Source organism: Oncorhynchus tshawytscha, linkage group LG03 (assembly GCF_018296145.1).
Source record: "Oncorhynchus tshawytscha isolate Ot180627B linkage group LG03, Otsh_v2.0, whole genome shotgun sequence".
In the NCBI taxonomy this organism is placed as follows: Eukaryota; Metazoa; Chordata; class Actinopteri; order Salmoniformes; family Salmonidae; genus Oncorhynchus; species Oncorhynchus tshawytscha.
In genome coordinates, this window is record NC_056431.1 from 55,382,407 (window position 1) to 55,408,275 (window position 25,869).

At 42.1% G+C, this 25,869-nt stretch overlaps 1 protein-coding gene across 1 annotated transcript; it reads right to left on the reverse strand.

Moving 5' to 3' along the window:
* Positions 1–355: 355 nt before the first annotated feature.
* On the reverse strand, positions 356–24,458 carry LOC112239036 (leishmanolysin-like peptidase). The gene is made up of 17 exons (XM_024407549.2): positions 23,864–24,458; positions 23,438–23,535; positions 23,302–23,332; positions 23,033–23,115; positions 21,303–21,420; positions 18,485–18,663; positions 18,177–18,282; positions 17,927–18,021; positions 17,643–17,760; positions 17,347–17,454; positions 11,529–11,605; positions 11,197–11,307; positions 4,839–4,971; positions 4,343–4,502; positions 3,922–4,052; positions 3,436–3,646; positions 356–3,301 (listed from the first exon to the last, which is right to left on the reverse strand). The coding sequence occupies exons 1-17, from the start codon at positions 23,984–23,986 to the stop codon at positions 3,189–3,191; spliced, it is 1,995 nt and encodes a 664-aa protein (XP_024263317.1). The 5' UTR covers positions 23,987–24,458; the 3' UTR covers positions 356–3,188.
* Positions 24,459–25,869: the final 1,411 nt, after the last annotated feature.

A 25,869-nucleotide genomic window follows, 5' to 3' on the forward strand; every position in this document is an offset into this window, starting at 1 on the left:
ATGCTACCAAATACTAATTGAGTGTATGTAAACTTCTGACCCACTGGGAATGTTCTGAAAGAAATAAAAGCTGAAATAAATGATTCTCTACTGTTGACATTTCACATTCTTAAAATAAAGTGTTGATCCTAACTGATCCAAGTAAAAATTCCCTGTCTTGGATAAAATGTCAGGAATTGTGAAAAACTGAGTTAAGGTGTATGTAAACTTCCAACTTCAAATGTATATGCATATTCTTCATTTTTGTACTGTTTCAAACAAACATGTTTCTTCATGTTGAGAAAAATAACATTTGTAAATGTCATTCTTTTCATATTCACTCGCAATGACTATCAGAAGATTGCCACCAGTAAGCTGTAAGAAAAGTATCCTACTGTACAACATTTATTGCCTGCTTCCCTGATACTGTAAAACACACAATATATTTTTAAATCAACACCTTTTCTACACACACACAATGGACTCTCGTACAACATAAAAAAGATCAAATGAAAGCACTGCCATCCTTCACTTGTAGCCCTGGAATGTAACTAAAAAACAAAACAAGTCATTCTAATAGACAATTGCATGGGTACAAATTACAAAAAGGTGAATAATCTAACTTGTTTTTTTCCATAAAAAATATTAAACTATTCCCTTAAGCAGCATTCTGGTACAGTAATCTCAATTAACAGATACACCAACAATCACACACAGCCATTTTGTGGTCTCAATCCACCTCATCAACACATTACAGTTTTGTTCCTTCTCATGATGAAATACAAATGTTCCCATAATTGATGTAGATCCTGTTGGCAACCATACAGAAAACCAAACGTCTAGAAGCAGCTGCAAAATGACCCACAAAATACAAATACAACTGGATCCATAATTAAACTTAAAAACAACAAGTTTCTTAAGATCTAGGCCTACTATATAGGAAAGAAATTCATATATATTTAAACTAATGGGAAGAAAAGAAGAAAAAATATCGGTAGCTGCTCATTTGTTTATCATAGTTATTGCAATCACTTTTTCATATCTTCAGAAACAGCAGTAGCATAAAAACCATAATACTATTATTAACCTAACAATAAGTTACTACATAGGACCATAAACAATATAACATGGCATGTCAGTGGCACTTGTTTAACTGTAGTCTAATCAGAGTACTGTTCGACGCGTTTGGTTTTAGGCCATGTTAAACTACACTTCAGATAGACATGGCATTATTAGTCTTCAGTGTCCTGCCACCTTGGAATCTGGTGGTTTTGTTAATGCCATTTGCAATGCATGTTAAAATCCAACCTCAGGCACATCACATAAACCAAAAATGTAAGGTTGCCAAATTGTTTCATACCAAGTGTATGCTCAAATTAATTACTCAATATTCAGTGGAGTGCTTAGAGAAGTGGGACAATTTGAATGCCGTATTTATAAAAGCCATACCCTACACCATGAAACTTACAAGATTCAAGTTAAATAGCAAAATTAACTGATGTTACTTCACTAATAGGAGGAACATAAAAATTTGGCAAAAGCATACCATATCAACTGAAATTAGACAAACTTACAAAATAACAAGTCACTCGAGTCATATGTCAACACTACATCACAGTGGGCTTATAGCAGATGCACTGGAATACTAGAGGCATATAACCATCATATAGTACTTGATGCTTGATGCTTTTTATACCTTTAACTTTAAATTGAATATATAGCTGAAAATCCTACTGTATAACTGTGTGCAAGTACTATACAATTGCATTACTACATATATTCCATTATAGGTACTATGGAATAATGCCCTGACCAATTTTGAAGCTGAAAGCGTATCTGAAACTGGGAAGTCCCTATTCACTTCAGAAGGTGTACACTATGGCTGTTCACAATTCATTTTCCCACATGAGACACATAATAGGTACAGGGTGAATTCCACATCATCTCTGGCTCGTCATAGGGGATTTAAAGGCATCAAACAAAAAGCCCTATGCCCTCCCTCACCAGTAAAATGTTATTTTAAAAAATATATTAGTCCATTATTTATGAAAATCATAAAAAATATGTTATCTACATCAAGTATCATCACTACTAGCCTGCCTGTAACTTTACTGCACTGTGAAACAGTCTTAGTGCCATTTTCATTTCAGATACACCTTTATCTTCACGCATGCATTTACAAAATCATCAAATGCATCTAATATCCCACCAACATTGATATTTTAAGGGCCTAACTAAGACAATCAAACTTTTAAAGCACCTTCCCAGTTTGCCAGATATGGACCTTTCACCAGGAAACAAATACACGCTAATAACAATCTACTGTCAATTTTAAATACTGCATTGTTACATTGATTGGCGTTGAATCATCTGATAACTTGCTATAAAAATGCTAACTGAAAATTTAGAGATGTTTCATATGAGTTCTAAGAATGTAACAAACCTTACATGACAACACTAGGAAACTGAATATGCTACAGTCCCCCTGAGGGGAATATAGTATGTCTTAGTGTTAGGATAGGGGGTCATACATAAAGTAGCACCGGCACCTCACCGTGATCATCTAGCTACCCTTGGGGTATGGCTTCTTCGGATTTTGCTTACAGTTTACTGGTGCCTCGTTTGTTAGTTTAACAAAAAGAAAAGTGCAATCAATGGCTTATTTTTCCCCTTTTCTGAAAGTATCTAGCAATTTCATGACGTCATTCACAATGGGCCACGGTCTTTGTCTGTTCCAAAACTGCAGCATTAAAAGAAGTTCTAGGTTGTACAAATGTGTCTAAACTGGACAGATAAGGTATTCTGGTAAGATATCCTTCTTTCAGGCATTTAAACTTACAATACATATGTAAAATACATATTTTGCACTGAATTTTGTTTTACGAAACATTTGTTCAAAAGTATCACAAATTTCCCTGACGGTGGGTTTAATGTGATTGATTCCTAAACAACTTTCCTGACTTTTCCTTGATGATTTTCCAAGGATCAAATCCTTTCCAACTGGACTGTGGAACCCTGGAATGGGATGCCTGAGGTTGTGGGATGGCCAAGTATGGTCGACTACAAAACGGGCTGCCAGATTGCGTCTCAGATGGCACCCTATTCCCTACATAGAGCACTACTTTTGGCCAGGGCCTATGGCCATAGGCCCATTTAAGGAATGGGGTTCCATTTGGGCCGCAGTCCCAGAGAGAGAACCTTACAGTTAGTTAGTCAGCCAGCCAATCAACCAGACAGTCAGTTAGTTCCACATACACAGGGATGAAGTTGAACAGTAGAAGACACAGAGTTACCACTAAGCTGGAGGAACTGGAGCAAGGGTCTGGAAGAAAGGCAAAAAGCTTCCTTAGTACCAAGAGGTCTATATAATGTACATAGTTATATAATGTAATATATAATGAGTGTGCGCATGTATGTGGAAAGGACAAGGTAGGAAAGACAGGCAAGGGAACTCACCAATAGGAATTCTCTTGGTGGTATTGAGGGGCGGGAGCTGTTGTGGTAGAGGGCAGGCGCTACAGAAGTCTGAGCAGGCAGGACAGACGAGAACCCCATTGTATACCCAGTCATTAACACGCACACTGACGCTCAGCAGCTGACCCGTACGCATACACTGGTACGCAGTGTCCTCCACCCACACCGTCAGACCCTGGGTAGAGCAAGAGATCTGGAAACATCAACAATATAACATTTAAGTATTCGTTTTTTGTTGTATGGGTCACTTCAAAATGTATATATCTGCCTGTCGCACATCTATAATAGGGTACCATTAACCCACAACACAAAAATGTAATTTAACTGAATTTGTGATTTTGTAAGCTCATATGATAAAAGCATGAGACTTAACGGTGGTAAACGTTATTAAGAAGACTTGTATTATATGGATGAAGCATCAAAACATAGATTAGAGATATCTAAAGATTGTTACTTATTCTGCATTACCTTATAGCAGCCACTTCCCCAGTCAGGGTAGGTCATGCGTCTGGTACACTGCTCCATGACGAAGGCAGTCTTCTGGTACAAACACACTGAGTCTGGACCATACTGCTCAGCTCCGTAGTTCCTCCACCAATCTGGAAACAGTGTGTCAGGTAGCATACTAGTAAGTAGGGTTGCAACATTTTCAAAACTTTCCTGAAACCAAATTCCCAGATTTTCCAGAAATCCCAGTTGGAAGATTCCCAGGATTGGGATGGAATAAGCAGAAAGGGAACAGGGAATTCTCCAAATGGGATTTCTGGAAGACCTAGGAAAATATCCTGAATTTTGCAAACCTTCAAGTGAGTTAACAGCCTCAGAGTACACGAACCAAGGCCTGAGGAACCAAGAGGCAACAACAATGCAAGAAGGGAAGGGATATTACCGGGCTGGTTCTCCTGGACCCTGCAGTAGGAGTTGCGTTGGTACTCTCCACTCAGGTGCCAGCTAAACTCCTGGCTGAAGGGACAGTAGTCAGCGATCTCCACGGCTCCACCGTAGGAGGCCAGATCCATCACAGAGACTTCAGGGATATGGTCAAAGTACTGCCAGAGAGGAGGTGGAAGAGATTTACTGTATGGGGTGTACTTAACACTATGCTGGTCACAATTGGTCAACATCTTAAATAAAGACCATTTCAAATTTGTTTTTGTTGCCTTTTTTGTCAAAAAGGTGCAAACTTTGCTTGGGTGCATGTGCTTAGTAAATTCTTGACATACACTTGTAATATTTATGTTTATCTTATAATCCTCTGTAGTGGTCCAATAGGTTTCTGACAGAGTCTTGCTCGCGTCATGTTATCATCACTAGGTTTATTGTCATAGCCTCGATTTCTAGGTTTTGTGACTATGAAGGATGGCATTGCGAGACTTGCAATTTACCTGGTAGTCCAGGGGTAGGTCCTGAGGGTACTTCTGCAGGTTGCAGACGGCCACTGCCAGCTGGTCCTGCCTGCAGGTGAGCTGAAGGGGTGTGGCTCGCACTGTGTCACAGTAAAGGGTCACCACTTTACGACTGAAAATCAATAACTCATGAGGGTTAGGTCAGGTTGAGCCACAGTTTCTAATTTAAAATGTTTTTTTTTATTGTTGTTGGTTACAGTGAATTTCTAATCGAGTTTAAGCGTCAAATGGCTTGATGTTTGTGTTCACAGAACTGTCGACATATGAGTTGTTCCATTTGATTTCTGTCATTTTTAGACTGCACACCTTTTGATTGGAACAAAACTTTCCATACACATTTTCCCATGGTAGAAATGGTCAGAAAGGGTCTTCGGGGGACCTGAATGCAAAAAACATTTAGGAGACACAGGTGCTCAAAGTTGATCCATTTTGAATTCCCCACTCTACCATGAGACATCCACATCTTTATCACTGGAAAAGATAAACTGTTGAGCTTGCTTGATATCATTTAAAAGCTTATAAAACCGGGTTGTCAAACTATTTTACATTTCTTGATTAAAAAAATTACTAATGTAATTTATTAACGTCAATTGTCACAAAATACGTAAACTACGCTCGGCCGTGGCTTGCTATATAAAGCAGGCAGACAGGCATCCAGTTACTGTTTGATTGAATGTTAGAATTGGCCAAACGAGTGACCTAAACGACTTTGAGCATGGTATGAACGTTGGTGCTATTTGGCAGAATTCAGACTAAGAAACGGCCGCCCTCCTGGACTTTTCAAGCATGACGGTGTCTAGGGTTTACCAAGAATGTTGAGACAAACAAAAAAGCATCCAGTTAGCGGCAGTGCTGTGGCCAAAAACAACTTGTTGATGAGAGAGGTCGAAGGAGAATGGCAAGAATAATGCAAGCTAACAGGCAGGCCACAAACAAATAACGGCGCAGTACAACAGTGGTGTGCAGAACGGCATCTCGGAACGCAAAACTTGTTGATCTTTGTCATGAATGGGCTATGGCAGCAGACGACCACACCGGGTTATGAGCTAAAATTAAGAAGGAGTGGCTCCAGTGGGCACGCGATCATCAGCACTGGACAATTGAGGAGTGGAAAAACATTCTCCTTAGCAATCTCACTGAAATAAAGACGTCCTCCATTCCTGCCATTATTGAAAAAGAGATTGTGATACCTCACATGTCAAAATAGGGCTACTTAATGTTAGATCCCTCACTTCCAAGGCAGTTATAGTCAATGAACTAATCACTGATCATAATCTTGATGTGATTGGCCTGACTGAAAGATGGCTTAAGCCTGATGAATTTACTGTGTTAAATGAGGCTTCACCTCCAGGTTACACTAGTGACCATATCCCTTGCGCATCTCGCAAAGGTGGAGGTGTTGCTAACATTTATGATAGCAAATATAAATTTACAACCAAAAAAATGTAAAAACTGTGTTTGTCTTTTGAGCTTCTAGTGATGAAATCTATGCAGCCTACTCAATCACTTTTTATAGCTACTGTTTACAGGCCTCCTGGGCCATATACAGCGTTCATCACTGAGTTCCCTGAATTCCTATTGGACCTTGTAGTCATAGCAGATAATATTCTAATCTTTGGTGACTTTAATATTCACATGGAAAAGTCCACAGACCCACTCCAAAAGGCTTTCGGAGTTATCGTCGACTCAGTGGGTTTTGTCCAACATGTTTCCGGACCTACTCACTGCCATAATCATACTCTGGATCTAGTTTTGTCCCGTGGAATCAATGTTGTGGATCTTAATGGTTTTCCTCATAATCCTTGCGTATCGGACCACCATTTTATTACATTTGCAATCGCAACAAATAATCTGCTCAGACCCCAACCAAGGATCATCAAAAGCAGTGCTATAAATCCTCAGACAACCCAAAGATTCCTAGATGCCCTTCCAGACTCCCTCCGCCTACTCAAGGACATCAGAGTACAAAAAACTGAAGAACTCAATTTAACCTTGTGCAATACCCTAGATGCAGTCGCACCCCTATAAACAAAAACCATTTCTCATAAGAAACTAGCTCCCTGGTATACAGAAAATACCCAAGCTCTGAAGCAAGCTTCCAGAAAATTGGAAAGGAAGTGGCGCAACACCAAACTGGAAGTCTTCCAACTAGCTTGGAAAGACAGTACCGTGCAGTATCGAAGAGCCTGCTGCTCGATCAGCCTATTTTTAATAATAAGAACAATCCTAAATGTATTTTTTGATACTGTCGCAAAGCTAACTAAAAAGCAGCATTCCCCAAGAGAGGATGGCTTTTACTTCAGCAGTGATAAATTCATGAACTTTTGAGGAAAAGATCATGATCATGAGAAAGCAAATTACGTACTCCTCTTAAAAACTAGGTATTCCTCCAAAGCTCAGTTGTCCCGAGTCTGCACAAATAATCATGGCCTCTAAACCTTCAAGCTGCACACTGGACCCTATTCCAACTAAACTACTGAAAGAGCTGCTTCCTGTGCTTGGCCCTCCTATGTTGAACATAATAAACAGCTCTCTATCCACCGGATGTGTACCAAACTCACTAAAAGTGGCAGTAATGAAGCCTCTCTTGAAAAAGCCAAACCTTGCCCGAGAAAATATAAAAAACCATCGGCCTGTATATCAAATCTCCCATTCCTCTCAAATTTTAGAAAAAGCTGTTGCGCAGCAACTCACTGCCTTCCTGAAGACAATGTATACGAAATGCTTCATTCTGGTTTTAGACCCCATCATAGCACTGAGACTGCATTAAAAGTGGTAAACATACCTTTTAATGGCGTCAGACCGAGGATCTGCAGCTCTCCTCGTGCTCCTAGACTGTAGTGCTGTTTTTGATACCATCGATCACCACATTCTTTGGAGAGACTGGAAACCCAAATTGGTCTACACGGACAAGTTCTGGCCTGGTTTAGATCTTATCTGTTGGAAAGATACCAGTTTGTCCTCTGACAAATCAACTGCAAATTTCGGTGTTCCTCAAGGTTCCGTTTTAGGAACACTATTGATTTCACTATATATTTTACATCTTGGTGATGTCATTCAGAATCATAAATGTAAACTTTCATTGCTATGCGGATGACACACAGCTGTACATTTCGATGAAACATAGTGAGGCCCCAAAATTGCCCTCCCTGGAAGCCTGTGTTTCATACAAAAGGAAGTGGATGGCTGCACATTTTCTACTCTTAAACTGGGACAAAACAGAGATGCTTGTTCTAGGTCCCAAGAAACAGAGAGATCTTCTGTTAAATCTGACAATTAATCTTGATGGTTGTACAGTCGTCTCAAGTGAAACTGAAGGACCTCGGCGTTACTCTGGACCCTGATCTCTCTTTTGACGAACATATTAAGACTGTTTCAAGGCCAGCCTTTTTCCATCTATGTAACATTACAAAAATCAGAAACCTTCTGTCCAAAAATTATGCAGAAAAATGAATCCATGCTTTTGTCACTTCTAGGCAATGCTCTACTTTCCGGTTACCTGGATAAAGCACTAAAACTTCAGTTAGTGCTAAACACGGCTGCAAGAATCTTAACTTCTTGGATATAGGGGGCGCTCTTTTAATTTATGGATAAAAAAACGTGCCCGTTTTAAGCGCAATATTTTGTCACGAAAAGATGCTTGACTATGCATATAATTGGCAGCTTTGGAAAGAAAACACTAAGGTTTCCAAAACTGCAAAGATATTATCTGTGAGTGCCACAGAACTCATGCTACAGGCGAAACCAAGATGAAACTTCAACCAGGAAATGGGCAGAATTTTTGAAGCTCTGTTTTCCATTGTCTCCTTATATGGCTGTGAATGCGCCGGGAATGAGCCTGCCCTTTCTATCGTTTCTCCAAGGTGTCTGCAGCATTGTGACGTATTTGTAGGCATATCATTGGAAGATTGGCCATAATAGACTACATTTACCAGGGGTCCGCCCGGTGTCCTTTGTCTAAATTGGTGCGTAATCTACAAGCTGCACGCAGTCATCCAGTGATTGAGAGGAGAGAAGAGGCTTTCAACGAACGATATATCATGAAGAGATGTGAAAAACACATTGAGGATTGATTCTAAACAACGTTTACCATGTTTCAGTCGATATTATGGAGTTAATTTGGAAAAAGGTTCGGCGTTTTGAAGACTGAATTTTCGTTTTTTTTTTGGTAGCCAAACGTGACGCACCAAACGGAGCAATTTCTCCTAAACAAATAATCTTTCAGGAAAAACTGAGCATTTGCTATCTAACTGAGAGTCTCCTCATTGAAAACATCTGAAGTTCTTCAAAGGTAAATTATTTTATTTGAATGATTTTCTGGTTTTTGTGAAAATGTTGCCTGCTGATGCTAACGCTAAATGCTACACTAGCTGCGCTAGCTGTTACACAAATGCTTGTTTTGCTATGGTTGAGAAGCATATTTTGAAAATCTGAGATGACAGTGTTGTTAACAAAAGGCTAAACTTGAGAGCTAGCATATTCATTTCATTTGCGATTTTCATGAATAGTTAACGTTGCGTTATGGTAATGAGCTTGAGGCTGTATTCACGATCCCGGATGGCTCAACGCAAGAAGTTAACTAGATGCCAAACATATGATCATATTACTCCAAGGCTAACCTCTCAACACAGGCTTCCTGTTAAGGCCAGGGCTAATTTCAAGGTTTTACTGCTAACCTACAAAGCATTACATGGGCTTGCTCCAACCTATCTTTCCGATTTGGTTCTGCCGTACATACCTACACGTAGAAGATATCCCTCTAGTGGTGTGGGGGCTGTGCTTTGGTAAAGTGGATGGGGTTATAGCCTGCCTGTTTGGCCCTGTCCGGGGGTATCGTCAGATGGGGCCACAGTGTTTCCCGACCCCTCCTGTCTCAGCCTCCAGTATTTATGCTGCAGTCGTTTGTGTCGGGGGGTAGGGTCAGTCTGTATTTCTCCTGTCTTATCCGATGTCCTGTGTGAATTTAAGTATGCTCTGTCTCGGAGGACCTGAGCCCTAGGACCATGCCTCAGGACTACCTGGCATGATGACTCCTTGCTGTCCCCAGTTCACCTGGCCGTGCTGCTGCTCCAATTTCAACTGTTCTGCCTGCGGCTATGGAACCCGGACGTGCTACCTGTCTCAGACCTGCTGTTTTCAACGCACTAGAGACAGCAGGAGCGATAGAGATACTCAATGATCGTCTATGAAAAGCCAACTGACATTTACTCCTGAGGTGCTGACCTGTTGCACCCTCGCCAACAACTGTGATTATTATTATTTGACCCTGCTGGTCATCTATGAACATTTAAACATCTTGGCCATGTTCTGTTATAATCTCCACCCAGCACAGCCAGAGGAGGACTGGCAACCCCTCATAGCCTGGTTCCTCTCTAGGATTCTTCCTAGGTTCTGACCTTTCTAGGGAGTTTTTCCTAGCCACCGTGCTTCTACACCTGCATTGCTTGCTGTTTGGGGTTTTAGGCTGGGTTTCTGTACTTGGCTCATTGTGATCTAGCGACTCCTTGTGGTGGGCCGGGCACCTTCTGGCCGACTTCCGTCATCAGTTGAATGGTTTTTATTTATATATGATTTTAAAACAATTCCAATCCCCAAAGAATTTACGCTGTTCCGTACTAGATGGGCGTACCTAATAAACTGGCCGGTGACTGTATATTTCTATGATTTCAGTAAGTTTCCTGTGGAAGATTGACAGTATAATTTAAAACTGATCTTTCCATTCGAGTCAACATTCTCTGATGTGTGGGCCTCCAACCATCTTTGTGCTACCATTTGAAAGTTGTTTTCCCATTTTAGTACATTTATCAGCCAAAACATGACACCCACCCTGTACTCAAAAGCATACTGTGTCTTAATGTCAAATAAGGTCTAAACTACAACATATGCTAAAATGGAAAAAGTACATGCCTTTTTAGATAATTAAAGGGTAAAAAAAGGAAATGTTTATAAAAAAAAAAAAATTGCAAATAGTGTCACAAACCTGTTTATAAGCTTTTAAATAATATCAACCGTTTATCTTCTCAAGTGATGAAGAACTTGATGTCTGGTGGTAGGGTGGGGTATGCAAAAATGGGTAAACTTTGAGCACCTCTATCTCCTAAATGTTTTAGCATTCAGGTCCCACTTCTACCATGGGCAAATATGTATAGGTTTCATTTAAATCAAATGGGTGCGTGAAAGTGATTGAAATCAAATGGAATGACCCATATGAGACAAGGGTGTGTCGGCCAGTAATACTTTAAATTGGTTTAGGGGCATGCTATGTTCCTAGACGTTTAGATGTTTCAGTCAGTTGTGTATAGTAAGAAACCTAAACTCAGATTAGATACCCCCTTACCTCTGACGCTGCCTTTCAATCCAGAATTTACAGCTCTTCATCACAAAGTCACAGCCCAGGCCTTTGCCCCAGTCCAGCCTCTCTGCCATGCTGTAGTTGGCTCTGTACCAACTAGAGAAAACATAGATGGGTAACATTGTACATCAAGTCAGGTAAACTCTTGAACTTCAATACAAATCATATGTCCAAGTCAAGTACCTTCAATCACACCAATGCACACCAATTCCCAATAAAAAAGAGCCTTCAAGTCGTTTAATAGTCAAAGCTCTTGAAATGACATAAAAGGTCAGTCATTATTTTCTTGTATTCCATATAACAGTCTGCAACCCTACCCTGTATCTTCCATGATGGCCAAGGTGAGCCTAGAAAACACTCTGTTCTGGGTGTGAGATCCAGTCATTGCTTCATTCTGTTATCAATACAAACAGGGTAAGTATTTATTATTATGAATAGATTAATAAATGAACCTATATGAGCACATACACGGAGTGTACAAAACATTAGTAATACCTTCATAATATTGTGTTGCATCTCCTTTTGCCCTCAGAGCAGCCTCAATTCATGGACTCTACAAGGTGTCAAGCATTCCAAAGGGATGCTGGCCCATGTTTACTCTAATGCTTCCCAAAGTTGTGCCAAGTTAACTGGATGTCCTCTAGTGGTTGACTATTCCTGATACACACAGGAAACCGTTAAGCATGAAAAACCCAGCAGCGTTGCCGTTCTTGACAAACTCAAACCGGTGCGCCTGGCACCTACTACCATACCCCGTTCAAAGGTAGTTAAATATTTTGTCTTGCTCATTCACCCTCTGCATGGCACACATACACAATCCATGTCTCAATTGTCTAAAGGCTTACAAATCCTTGCTTAAACTGTCTCCTCCCCTTCATCTACACTGATTTAAGTGGATTTAACAGGTAACATTATGGTTGCAAAGGGTCGGAAACTTTCCGGTAAATTTCTGGAAATTTTCCATGGGAAGTTAAGCTCGGGAATTTGGGAATTTTGCAAAAAATAAAGTTAGCTTATAACAGTGAACCTTTTTTGTGGGATACTCTTTTTGTACATAATGTTGCCGCTACCTTCTCTTATGACCGAAAATAACTTCTAGACATCAGGACTGCAATTACTCACCACAGACTAGCAGAACCTTTTTTCTTCTTTCACGACTGACGAGCCCGAGGATATACTGCTCCCTCGCAAACAGGCCCCGAGCCCCGTGATTTGCATGAAGAGAAGGCGCAGAAAGAGAGGCCGGAGAGCGGGATGCCTGCTGAGAAGTCGGAGGCAATCGAATAAACCCCCACTTCCTCAATTCTGCTAGCAAACATGCAATCTTTGGACAATAAAATGGACACGTTATTGGGAAGATACCAACATGTTTTAAGCAGACCACAATAGTGCCTGTGCCCAAGAACACTAAGGTAACCTGCCTAAATGACTACCAACCTATAGCACTCACGTCTGTAGCCATGAAGTGCTTTGAAAGGCAAGTCATGGCTCACATCAACACCATCATCCCAGAAACCCTAGACCCACTCCAATTTGAATACTGCCCCAACAGATCCACAGATGATACAGACTATTGCACTCCACACTGCCCTTTCCCACCTGGACAAAAGGAACACCTGTGAGAATGCTATTCATTGACTACAGCTCAGTGTTCAACACCATAGTGCCCTCAAAGCTCATCACTAATCTAAGGACCCTGGGACTAAACACCTCTGTCTGCAACTGGATCCTGGACTTCCTGACGGGCCGCCCCCAGGTGATAAAGGTAGGTAACAACACATCCGCCACGCTGACCCTCAACACAGGGGCCCCTTAGGGGTGCGAGCTCAGCCTCCTCCTCCTGTACTCCCTGTTCACTCAGGACTGCACGGACAGGCATGACTCCAACACCATCATTAAATTTGCAGATGACACAACAGTGGTAGGCCTCATCACCGACAACAACGAGACAGCCTATAGGGAGGAGGTCAGAGTGCCAGGACAACAACCTCTCCCTCAACGTGATCAAGACAAAGGAGATGATTGTGGACTACAGGAAAAAGAGGACCAAGTATGCCCCCATTCTCATCAATGGGGCTGCAGTGGAGCAAGTTGAGAGCTTCAAGTTCCTTGGTGTCCACATCACCAACAAGCTAACATGGTCCAAGCACACCATGACAGTCGTGAAGCGGGCACGACAAAACCTATTCCCCCTCAGGAGACAAAAGATTTGGCATGGGTCCTCAGATCCTCAAAAGGTTCTACAGCTGCACCATCGAGAGCATCCTGACTGGTCGCATCACTGCCTGGTATGGCAACTGCTCGGCCTCTGACCAAGGCACTACAGAGGGTAGTGGAAATGGCCCAGTCCATTACTGGGGCCAAGCTTCCTGTCATCCAGGATCTCTATACCAGGCAATGTCAGAGGAAGGCCCTAAAAATGGTCAAAGACTCCAGCCACCCTAGTCTTAGACTGTTCTCTCTACTACCACACAGCAAGCGGTACCAGAGCACCAAGTCTAGGTTCAAGAGGCTTCTAAAAAGCTTTTACCCCCAAGCCATAAGACTGCTGAACATCTAATCAAATGGCTACCCAGACTATTTGCATTGCCCCCCTACACACCACTGCCACTCTGTTGTTATCTATGCATAGTCACTTTAACTCTACCTACATGTACATACCACCTCAACTAACCGGTTACCCCGCACATTGACTATGTACTGGCACCATCTTGTATTTATTGTTATTTTTTTACTGCTGCTCTTTATTTACTTTCATCTCTTATTCTTATCCATATTTTTGAAAAACTGCACTGTTGGTTAGGGGCTCGTAAGTAACAACTGTGGTGCATGTGACTAATCAAATTTGATTCGATTTGACATACGGCAATTCTAGATCTTGTGGCATATTTTGGTTAAACTATCCCCAATTCAATGGAATTGCAACCCTCTGCATGCACGGTGCATTCTTCCATCACATGTACAGCTGATTCTCAAGATCTTGCACACTAATGAGATGCTATTGAGCCCACACTACTACACTGTCTGAGCCAAGGACTACATGCTTTCTGGTAAGTTTTGATTACAATAGTGTGGGGTGAATATATTTTATACGACATACATCATTTTGTTAACTAGTAAATAGTAGCCTACAGCAAAGTGTGTTTAAATCATTTCTAACTTGTTAACAATTTCTGCTAGTTTGTTTTTGCTACCATGTGGGTTTTAGCTTGCTTGTTGAGCCTGCTAACTGAGGAGTGTTAATTCACCTGTTTCCATACATGTTTCATTTTAAAACATTTAGCTTACAAAAGGAGATGTTTAATCTAACTGCTTTTCTATTTATCGGTACATGGAATTGTGTTTTTTTTTACTCATTCTTTTCTAATCTTTACAGGAAAATGCCACGGGCACTATCTGATGTTTGGAGACATTTCACTGCAGCTAATGTAGAAGGAAAAGCTGTGTACATTTGCAAATACTGTGCCAAATCATATGTGAAGAATCCAACAAAGATGCATAATCATCTGGCCAAGTGCATAAAGTTCCCTCAGTGCTCACAACAAGCAATCTCAAGCAACAAAAGTCCCTCTACTTCTTTTCGAGGTGAAAATGATGAATCAGACACCTTATCGATAGCAACAGCTCATGGTACTCCTGGAATCAGAAGTTTTTTTGACTCAATGAAGGAACGTAGTCAAATAAATACTGATGAATGGCTTGCTTGAGCTGTGTATGCAACTGGTTCACCTCTGATGCTCACAGGCAATGTGTATTGGAAGAGATTTCTGAATGTTCTTCACCCAGCATACACCAGACATGCTTTATCTACTCATTTGCTGGAGGCAGAGTTCAACAGAGTTCAAGTGAAGGTCAAGCAAATCATAGAGACAGCAGAATGTATTGCAATCCTCTCTGATGGGTGGTCGAATGTTTGTGGGCAAGGAATAATTACCTTCATCATCTCCACTCCTCAACCAGAATTCTACAAGAGCACAGACAAGGGACAACAGACACACCGGTCTCTACATTGCAGATGAGCTGAAGGCAGTCATCAATGACCTTGGACCACAGAAGGTATTTGCACTAGTGACAGACAATGATGCGAACATGAAGGCTGCTTGGTCTAGTGGAGGAGTCCTACCCTCACATCATAATCATTGGCTGTGCTGCTCATGCATTGAATCTGCTCCTTAAGGACATCATGGCACTGAAAACAATGGATACACTCTACAAGAGAGCCAAGGAAATGGTTAGGTATGTGAAGGGTCATCAAGTTCTAGCAGCAATCTACCTCACCAAGCAAAGTAAGAAGAATACGAACACCACATTGAAGATGCCCAGCAACAACCATTGGGGTGGTGTTGTCATCATGTTTGACAGTCTCCTGGAGGGGAAGGTCTGTCTCCAAGAAATGGCCATATCACAGTCTGCCAATATGGACAGCCCCATCAAGAGGATCCTCCTGGATTATGTATTTTTGGGAGAGAGTGGTAAGCAGCCTGAAACTCCTGAAACCTATAGCAGTAGCCATTGCACGGATTGAGGGAGACAATGCCATCCTGTCTGATGTTCAGACTCTGCTTGCAGATGTACGAGAAGAAATCCGTACTGCTCTGCCCACTTCACTGTTGCTCCAAGCAGAGGAAACTGCAGTTCTGAAATACATCAAAAAGCGTGAAGACTTCTGCCTGAAGTCCATTCATGCCGCAGCGTACATATTGGAACCCAAGTATGTTGCAAGAGCATCCTGTCTGGTGCAGAGATCAACAAGGCCTATGGTGTCATCACTACAGTGTCTCGCCACCTTGGCCTGGATTAGGGCAAGGTTCTTGGCAGTCTGGCGATGTACACTTCCAAGCAAGGGCTTTGGGATGGAGATGCAATATGGCAGTCATGCCAACATATCTCAACAGCCACCTGGTGGAAGGGACTTTGTGGATCTGAGGCTCTTTCCCCTGTTGCCTCCATCATCCTCCAAATCCCACCAACATCAGCCACCTCAGAGTGCAACTGGCCCTTGTTTGGGAACACACACACCAAAGCACGCAAATGGCTGACCAAAACAAGGGTTGAAAAATTGGTGGCCATCCGGGCAAATTTGAGGCTTTTTGAGCCTGACAACGAGCCATCCTCAACAAGGTTGGAAAGTGACAGTGAAGATGAGGCCTCAGAGATTGATGTTCAAGAGGTGGCCATTGAGGAGGTCCAGGGAAAAGACATGGAAGCCTGAGAGGAAGACAACCAAAGCTTTAGTCTCCAGACTATCATTTTACAGATGTATATTGAAAATGTTTTTGGGAGATGCGATGGATCATTGGGGATCATTCAATATTCCCTTTATTTTGTTGTTCAGTGAAATCATCCCATGTGAAGAGTCAACTCATTTAATGAAAGTTCAATTCGTAACAAATGTTTTTTTATTTCTATTGGAAGGATTTAATCATTTGCAATTGTCTACTTATGATCAGGTAAAAGGTTTATGTTTCCGTCTCCGTATGATATGGTAAATATATCCAATGCAAAAAACATCTACATTTAAATTAATTTGCATATATTTCCATTAACTCCCGTGGGAATTAACAGGAATATATGGAAAGTTTCCACCTTTAAATATTCCCCAAAACGTGCAACCCTAGGTGACATCAATAAGGGATCATAGCGTTCACTGTGATTCACTTGATCAGTCTGTGTCTTGGGAAGATCAGGTGTTCCTAATGCTTTGTACACGCAGTGTAAATGCTGATGATGAGTAATGAACTATTGCTAAGAAATACATGCAGAATTCACAATAGCTATACAGACTATGAAACTGAGTGAAAGAGTAATTACATTTACATTTTAGTCATTTAGCAGACACTCTTATCCAGAGACATACAGTAGTGAGTGCATACATTTTAATACATTTTTCCTACTGGCCACCGTGGGAATCGAACCCACGACCCTGGAGCTGCAAGCGCCATGCTCTACCAACTGAGCTATAAGGATATGGTGTGGTTAGGTCTATATCAGGAATTCCAGTTCAAACACCAGTTCCAGTAGGCTAAGTAAAGCTATAACACAAATGTAGGCTGCACATACTGTACAGAAAGGAATCATTTCACATAACAGTAAAAACTAAACACAGTACAATGCAAACTGCAGCCCTTCTGTTACCTCTAGTAGCCTCTTCTCCCAGTGGTTCAGCTCAGTACCCATCCCTCCCTGGTTCTCCAGCTCCATACCCTCCAGGGTGGGACAGCCAAAATGTCTCCTCGCCTCTTCCTGCAAACACGTGCAGTGGTACAAGACACGAACATTAACCGCAGGACAAAGTGGGGCAGTGCAGCACAACAATAACACATTAGCATAACACCGCACAGCACAACACAGCATAGCCTCTACAACGGCACATATAGACCAATGACAAATACATGATTCAACAGGGAGGAGTTTAAAAGCAGGATTTTTACCACAACACGCGGTGTCACTAGTAGGTGCACTTCATGTCGGACCATCACGTCACCACGGATGTCCCATAATCGAGTCACTTTACGTATCACTGCATCACTCCACTGATACAAGCCTAAACTATAATAGAAAGCAAAAGTTCTCTCAAACATCAACATGATTTTATAAACATATAATCATTTTTCTGTTGTGCATCGTATTATCGTCTAGGCCTGGTGCTTACTACAAAAAGCGCAATTCTGAAAACACAGCCTGACAGTGGAGGATAATGATTAAGTATACATACCTCTCGTTGAATGCTGGTAGTCCACTTGCAAACCGAGGTGTCAGAGGCTTGCCATCATCATCGTGATAAAATGCAAACAGCCCTGCAGAAAAACCCTGTTGGACACACGTTAAAGAAAATAATGAAATCACATTACTCAATCAATAATTAAATCTGTGTTGGACATGTTTAATTCATTATTGATTTAAGTTATTCATGACCAGCTTCACCCCAATAGGAATAAAAAGTAGATTGTTTCCAATGCACTCACCAGGGCGTGTATGACTTCGTGTTTGACGGTTGACAGCATACCCTCAAACTCCTGAGGTTGGGTGGATATCATATTGGGGCACAGGTTGGCATATCCAGCAATGGGTCTAAAAAGGTAAAGAAAGTGAAACTGACATAAAAAAAAATCATTGTGTTAAAAGATCTATTCATGGGCTACCATGTCACTTACCAGACCCAATCAGTAGCTACGGCAATCTGGAATAGCCTAAAATGCCATTATAAGCCTGTAAAATATATTCAAAAGGTTAACCAGGTGTGGTTAAAGAGTGTACAGAGTTGGAGGCTTACCTGTCCAGCTCAGACTCCAGCTGACAGTATGCAGCATAGGCCACAATGTTCTCCTGTCCACAGCGTTCTGTAGTCACCCCACTGACATAGAGTACAAAGTCAGCACCCTCCACCCCCTTCCCGTCCAGAGGCCCTGCTGAGCCACACGATTTCCCTGTCTCGCTGCACACCTTGCATTGCTGGAAATCACATATACATAATTGCATTTTTATTTAAAACAGGAAAATCGCATTGAAGCCCAGGTCTCATTTACAGGTAAGTCCTGAATCTACAGGTGAGCCATGAAATACTTTACCTTGCATTGCTGGAAATCACACAATGGACGTAATACAGTAAAATCCTCAAACTACAGAACTCAAGAACACCATCAGCCAGCATTTCTATAGGCCTACCAGTTGAGAGAGATATATATCACACACACACTTAGGTTGGAGTCATTAAAACTTGTTTTTCAACCACTCCACAAATTTCTTGATAAACTATAGTTTTGGTAAGTCTGTTAGGACATCTACTTTGTGCATGACAAGTAATTTTTCCAACAATTGGTTACACACAGATTATTTCACTGTATCACACACAATTCCAGTGGGTCAGAAGCTTACATACACTAAGGTGACTGTGCCTTTAAACAGCTTGGAAAATTCCAGAAAATTATGTAATGGCTTTAGAAGCTTCTGATAGGCTACTTGACATCATTTGAGTCAATTGGAGGTGTACCTGTGGATGTATTTCAAGGCCTACCTTCAAACTCAGTGCCTCTTTACTTGACATCATGGGAAAATCTAAAGAAATCAGCCAAGACCTCAGACAATAAATTGTAGACCTCCACAAGTCTGGTTCATCCTTGTGAGCAATTTCCAAACACCTGAAGGTACCACGTTCATCTGTACAAACAACAGTACGCAAGTATAAACACCATGGGACCACACAGCCGTTATACCGCTCAGGAAAGAGACACGTTCTGTCTCCTAGAGATTAACGTACTTTGGTGCAAAAAGTGCAAATCAATCCCAGAACAATAGCAAACAGCAAACCTTGTAAAGATGCTGACGGAAACAGGTACAAAAGTATCTATATTCACAGTAAAACAAGTTATATATCGACAACCCAAAAGGCCGCTCAGCGAAGAAGAAGCCACTGCTCCATAACCGCCATAAAAAAGCCAGACTACGGTTTGCAACTGCACATGGGGACAAAGATCGTACTTTTTGGATAAATGTCATCTGGTCTAAAGAAACAAAACTAGAACTGTTTGGCCATAATGTTTGGAGGAAAAAGTGGGACGCTTGCAAGCCAAAGGCTACCATCCCAACCGTGAAGCACTGGGGTGGCAGCATCATGTTTTGGGGGTGCTTTGCTGCAGGAGGGACAGGTGCACTTCACAAAATAGATGGGATCATGAGGATACTGAAGCAACATCTCATGACATCACTCCGGAAGTTAAAGCTTGGTCGCAAATGGGTCTTCCAAATGGACAATGACCCCAAGCATACTTCCAAAGTTGTGGCAAAATGGCTTAAGGACAACAAAGTCAAGGTATTGGCCATCACAAAGCCCCGACCTCAATCCCATAGAAAATGTGTGATTTGTGGGCAGAACTGAAAAAGCGTGTGCAAGCAAGGAGGCCTACAAACCTGACTCAGTTACACCAGCTCTGTCAGGAGGAACGGGCCAAAATCCACCCAACTACCCGAAATTTTTGACCCAAGTTAAACAATTTGAAGGCAATGGTACCAAATACTAATTGAGTGTATGTAAACTTCTGACCCACTGGGAAATTGATGAAAGAAATAAAAGCTGAAATAAATCACTATTATTCTGACATTTCACATTCTTAAAATAAAGTGGTGATCCTAACTGACCTAAGACAGGGAATTTTTATTAGGATTAAATGTCAGGAATTGTGAAAAACTGAGTTTAAATGTATTTGGCTAAGGTGTATGTAAACTTCTGACTTCAACTGTATATGATTTTTTAACGTTTTATTGCTAGGACTAAACAGAATGAGTAGGGGGAGACAGGGGAAGGGTGTGAAGACCAATGTGGCTGGAATTTAAATCCCACGCAGGCAGTTGGATCATGTGCGTGTTGAGGACAGTTTCAGTTTAACCTTGTTTAGTCTCATTGAGATAATCTATTTTACAAGAGAGACCTGTTGAAGATAGCAGCAGGAGGCAATGGTACCAAGCCATTTGAGTAGATAACATATAGAGGAAACAGAGTGGAGCATGTAAACATGGAGGCTAACTATTATGTCTTCAGGCTAAGTCAAATAATACTGTATTTAAAGTAATTAAATAGATGTCTAAAAGAACAATAACATCGCTGGTTAAAAAGGCCAAGCTTAAAAAGGTGAGGAACAAGCAATATAGGTAGTTTAGAAGACAAAAGCTTCTGGACTGTCTTAAATGACCCATGAACCAAAGTGCTAATCTTGTTTGAGGCTGTCAGGTAAGTTCTGCACACAACCTCAAAGTGGGACAATAGGCACTCCAACCGAAGGCCTATCATAATTCAAATTTCACTGAACTGGCATAGGCTGTATTAGCTAATCCCATATCTACAGAATGGTCCATGGGTGCCTGGTGGTACATTGTCCCTATGCGTAGAGGAACAGTGGAAAGACTGGCACCTATAATGACAATGTACTTTCCATGTTTTATTAATAACAAATCATTACCAGAAATCACATGTTAATAACAGCGACCAACACTGACTAAGTAAGTTACTTGAGACCTGGTATTACTAATAACTAGTCTATCAACCAACCTACTTTGTCACTACACCTCATGTTCCAATTTCCGTGACGTAGACTGACCTGTAGATGATGCTCAGGAACAATGACGGGTCCACACTTAGTGATGTCTGCACATGCTCCCTGGCAGTAGCGGTGAGGGTCATCTTTCTTCCTCAGATACTGATTGGTCACACATTGTCTGAACAGAAACACATTTTACAATGCAAGAGAAAGATGCATGGACTGAACCTCTTGACTGATCGAGCTTTGCATTAATGACTTGACATAGCTTAGAGTGCTCTTTAGATACTCAATAGATGAGAAGCATTCAGTATTTTTGGCCTAAAATGCTACACTCACTACCCCAACTGAATTACCCCAACTGAATTACAAACATGAAACTATGTTCCTGGACCGCGTTGGAGGGTGACCATGTTCCTGGACCGCATTGGAGGGTGACCATGTTCCTGGACCGCGTTGGAGGGTGACCATGTTCCTGGGCCGCGTTGGAGGGTGACCACGTTGGAGGGTGCGTTGGAGGGTGACCATGTTCCTGGGCCGCGTTGGAGGGTGACCATGTTCCTGGGCCGCGTTGGAGGGTGACCATGTTCCTCCGTTGGAGGGTGACCATGTTCCTGGGCCGCATGTTTGGAGGGTGACCATGTTCCTGGACCGCGTTGGAGGGTGACCATGTTCCTGGACCGCGTTGGAGGGTGACCATGTTCCTCCTGGAGGGTGACCATGTTCCTGGACCGCGTTGGAGGGTGACCATGTTCCTGGGCCGCGTTGGAGGGTGACCATGTTCCTGGGCGCGTTGGAGGGTGACCATGTTCCTGGGGCGTTGGAGGGTGACCATGTTCCTGGGCCGCGTTGGAGGGTGACCATGTTCCTGGGCCGCGTTGGAGGGTGACCATGTTCCTGGGCGCGTTGGAGGGTGACCATGTTCCTGGGCCGCGTTGGAGGGTGACCATGTTCCTGGGCCGCGTTGGATGTTCCTGGGGTGACCATGTTCCTCAGGGTGACCATGTTCCTGGACCGCGTTGGAGGGTGACCATGTTCCTGGACCGCGTTGGAGGGTGACCATGTTCCTGGACCGTTGGAGGGTGACCATGTTCCTGGAGGGTGACCATGTTCCTGGGCCGCGTTGGAGGGTGACCATGTTCCTGGCCGCGTTGGAGGGTGACCATGTCACCATGTGACCATGTCAGTGGGCGCGTTGGAGGGTGACCATGTCAGTGGGCCGCGTTGGAGGGTGACCATGTCAGTGGGCCGCGTTGGAGGGTGACCATGTCAGTGGGCGCGTTGGAGGGTGACCATGTCAGTGGGCCGCGTTGGAGGGTGACCATGTCAGTGGGCCGCGTTGGAGTGGGCCGCGTTGGAGGGTGACCATGTCAGTGGGCCGCGTTGGAGGGTGACCATGTCAGTGGGCCGTGTTGGAGGGTGACCATGTCAGTGGGCCGCGTTGGAGGGTGACCATGTCAGTGGGCCGCGTTGGAGGGTGACCATGTCAGTGGACCGCATTGGAGGGTGACCATGTTCTTGGACTGCGTTGGAAGGTGATCGTGTTAATGGACTGTCCTGGAGGGTGATCGTGTTAATGGACTGTACTGGAGGGTGATCGTGTTAATGGACTGTGCTGGAGGGTGATCGTGTTAATGGCCTGTGCTGGAGGGTGATCATGTTAATGGCCTGTACTGGAGGGTGATCGTGTTAATGGCCTGTACTGGAGGGTGATCGTGTTAATGGCCTGTACTGGAGGGTGATCGTGTTAATGGCCTGTACTGGAGGGTGATGGGAGGTGAGAACTTTACCTGCTGAGTAATACAGGTCCTGCTTGCCGGCGAACCTGAAATGCCTTCTGTAGATAATCAATTGCTTGTGAAAACAGTTTATCCTGTAGAAAACAAAAAGGTAGTGTTTATTAACCAGCATCCAGCTAAAAAGGATACACAACATAATATTAGCCAGCAGCAACAAAACTTCACAAAGGTAACATTGTCATAGCCGTGATAGACATGCCAATACCTATTGTCCTGTATGTCAATAGAAAATATCTCAGACCTCATTCACAAAAACATACCTTCACAAGTCTTCTTTTATTTGAAGTTAACCTTTGGAAGAAGACAACATGTATTTATAATAACCAGCTTACAGTAAAGCCTGGCACACACATATTACAAACTGGCAATTCTATAGTAAGACATTTTTTTACTTACTTGTCCACACTTGAATCATAAATTATCGTTATCTTCAATTGTTGATCAGAGCTTCTTTTGGTTAATCTTTCAGACTTCAGGTACACTTTATGGACAACCTACAAGAAACATTGTTTAAAGAAAAGTAGCGGTAGTAATGTATTATCATGTAGAAAGTATTTGAGGTCGGTGTTATATTAGCTTTATTTTGATACAGCGCTCTTCGTGTAAATATTAAATGTAATTTCATTTAACAAATTAGTTAACCTTTGTGTAATGTAACATTTTCACAGCCCCCAAAATACCCATCACCCCTACTCGGTACCTTTTAACAATATACCTGATACGCCCCTATAGCCATGGCTCGAACCCCCACGCAAAGTACCTCAACTATGCATCGATTCCATACGAGAAAATAACTGGTAAGCAAGCGATAACGACACTTACCTCCGACAGAGAAGGAACTTGATGTTTACACGTATGACAATGCACAAACAGAAATAGAAGGGAGAAGGTGCAGATACGGCTCAATGACCCAAGCTTCCAAAAGCGTCTCAGCTCTGTCGCCATCTTATGTCCAGCGAAGCTGACACCAGTAGTGATTGAACTCCTGTTTCATAATCACAGCGCACAGAGAGAACTTTGCCCCTCCACCACTATGTTAATGATAGGTATATAACTTATTAGGCCGGCGAAACCAATGCAATTTGCCCGTGTGTTGCTAGCTTTAGTTTAGCTGCTAGTGCTTAGTCTTACATCATCACTTCCGGGTCGTCAGATTTCCCTGAAAAAAGCTTCACAACAAAAGTTGTCCATCTTAACAATACATGGGGAGCTGCATGCTCGACATTTACTGGGGGGCTGGATCAACTCAAGGTGCTATATAAAACCCATATTTCCGATGTTAAAAATATTTTCACATAACCCCACCCCTTGTACTGTAAACCAAACAAAGCATACCGACTTCGAGCGCTTCCATATCATGGTTTGCGTTTTCAACACCACAATAGACTAGGTCAATCTTGACAAACAGAAAATACATCCCTCCCTACATTATAAACCTACCAGGATTTGAAGGCTTGGCTTGACAATCTCCAAAAGTCATTCAACCTTTTGATGTTTTGTTTCAGATGTCTCTTTCCAGTCATGAAATGGCTGCTACACAGTTTGGATTGATATATTTTGCTTGTCAGTAAATACATACATACACACAAAACACACACACACACACACACACACACACACACACACACACACACACACACACACACACACACACACACACACACACACACACACACACACACAGTACCAGTAAAAAGTTTGGACACACCTTTTCATTCAAAAGTTTCTTTATTTTTTACTATTTTCTACATTGTATAATAATAGTGAAGACATCATAAATATTGGGAAAGCTTTGCTTTGTACTGTAAGCTTTGCAATGTACTGTAAGCGTTTAATTAAACAATGTATTGATAACTTACTGGTGATGTTGAGATATGATGTTCCAGAGCACTGTCCATATTTGTTTGTGCCTTTGATGGTGTATTTGCCACTGTCTGCAACTGTGGCCTAAATCATCTCCAGAGTGTATACACTTTTTGAACAGCTCAGTTTCCTGTTTGAGGTTGTAGATACCTGTAAGGAGAGAGACCGAATTAAAGTATTAGTTTGTGTTTTTTATTATTCAAGTATCTAGTGATATTTGTAACCGGACTTGCTTTTTCTGATTGCCACTGATGGGACGAATTAAACTTGAGTCGCTACATTTTACTAATAGCTTAAATTAAATACTAAGATTTTATTTTCCTAACCAGTATTTTCCATGTGTTATTTGTTTATATTCATACAGATGGTCTTGAGTATCTCCATTGAGAATTGACCATTTAGCCATGTACTTCATCATTTGCGTTGTTCGCACAGCTCTTGTTCAAGAACCTGCCAAAATGGTTATAAAGGAGCAAAGTGCTGCTGCTGCCAGCTTGCACAGTGACAGTTTCTCAGCCACATCAGTCCATATGGCTGAAGCATCAATGACGCAAGAAGGCTCTTTCCAAAGCCAATTTGAAAGCATGTCTGCTGCTAGCACATCCGCCATAACATCTGAATCAATGGTATCCATGAGCTTCAGCAGTATCACGGAAATGTCAAATTAAATGATTTTTTCTATGTTTTTGTATTTCTCTGTTTTGGCCGGGTGTGGTTCTCAATCAGGGACAGCTGTCTATCGTTGTCTCTGATTGGGAACCATACTTAGGTAGCTTTTTCCCACATGGTTTTTGGGTAGTTAATTTCTGTTTAGTGTTTTGCACCTTACAGGGCTGTTTCAATTTCGGTTATTCTTATTTTTGTTATTTGTGTTCAGTTCCAATAAAAAGCATGAACACTTACCACGCTTCGCTTTGGTCCGATGATTCCTCTTCTTCAGATGACGAATACCGTTACATGTACAG

Bases quoted from the DNA above. Each gene is read 5' to 3' on its own strand.
- LOC112239036 (XM_024407549.2), bottom strand. From the start codon at position 23,986: ATGGCGACAGAGCTGAGACGCTTTTGGAAGCTTGGGTCATTGAGCCGT. The intron at 23,116-23,301 runs GTATGTTTTTGT...TGTTTTCTACAG, and splicing joins ATAAAAGAAGACTTGTGAAG to GATAAACTGTTTTCACAAGC. The intron at 4,053-4,342 runs GTAATATCCCTT...CACTGTTTCCAG, and splicing joins GGTCCAGGAGAACCAGCCCG to ATTGGTGGAGGAACTACGGA.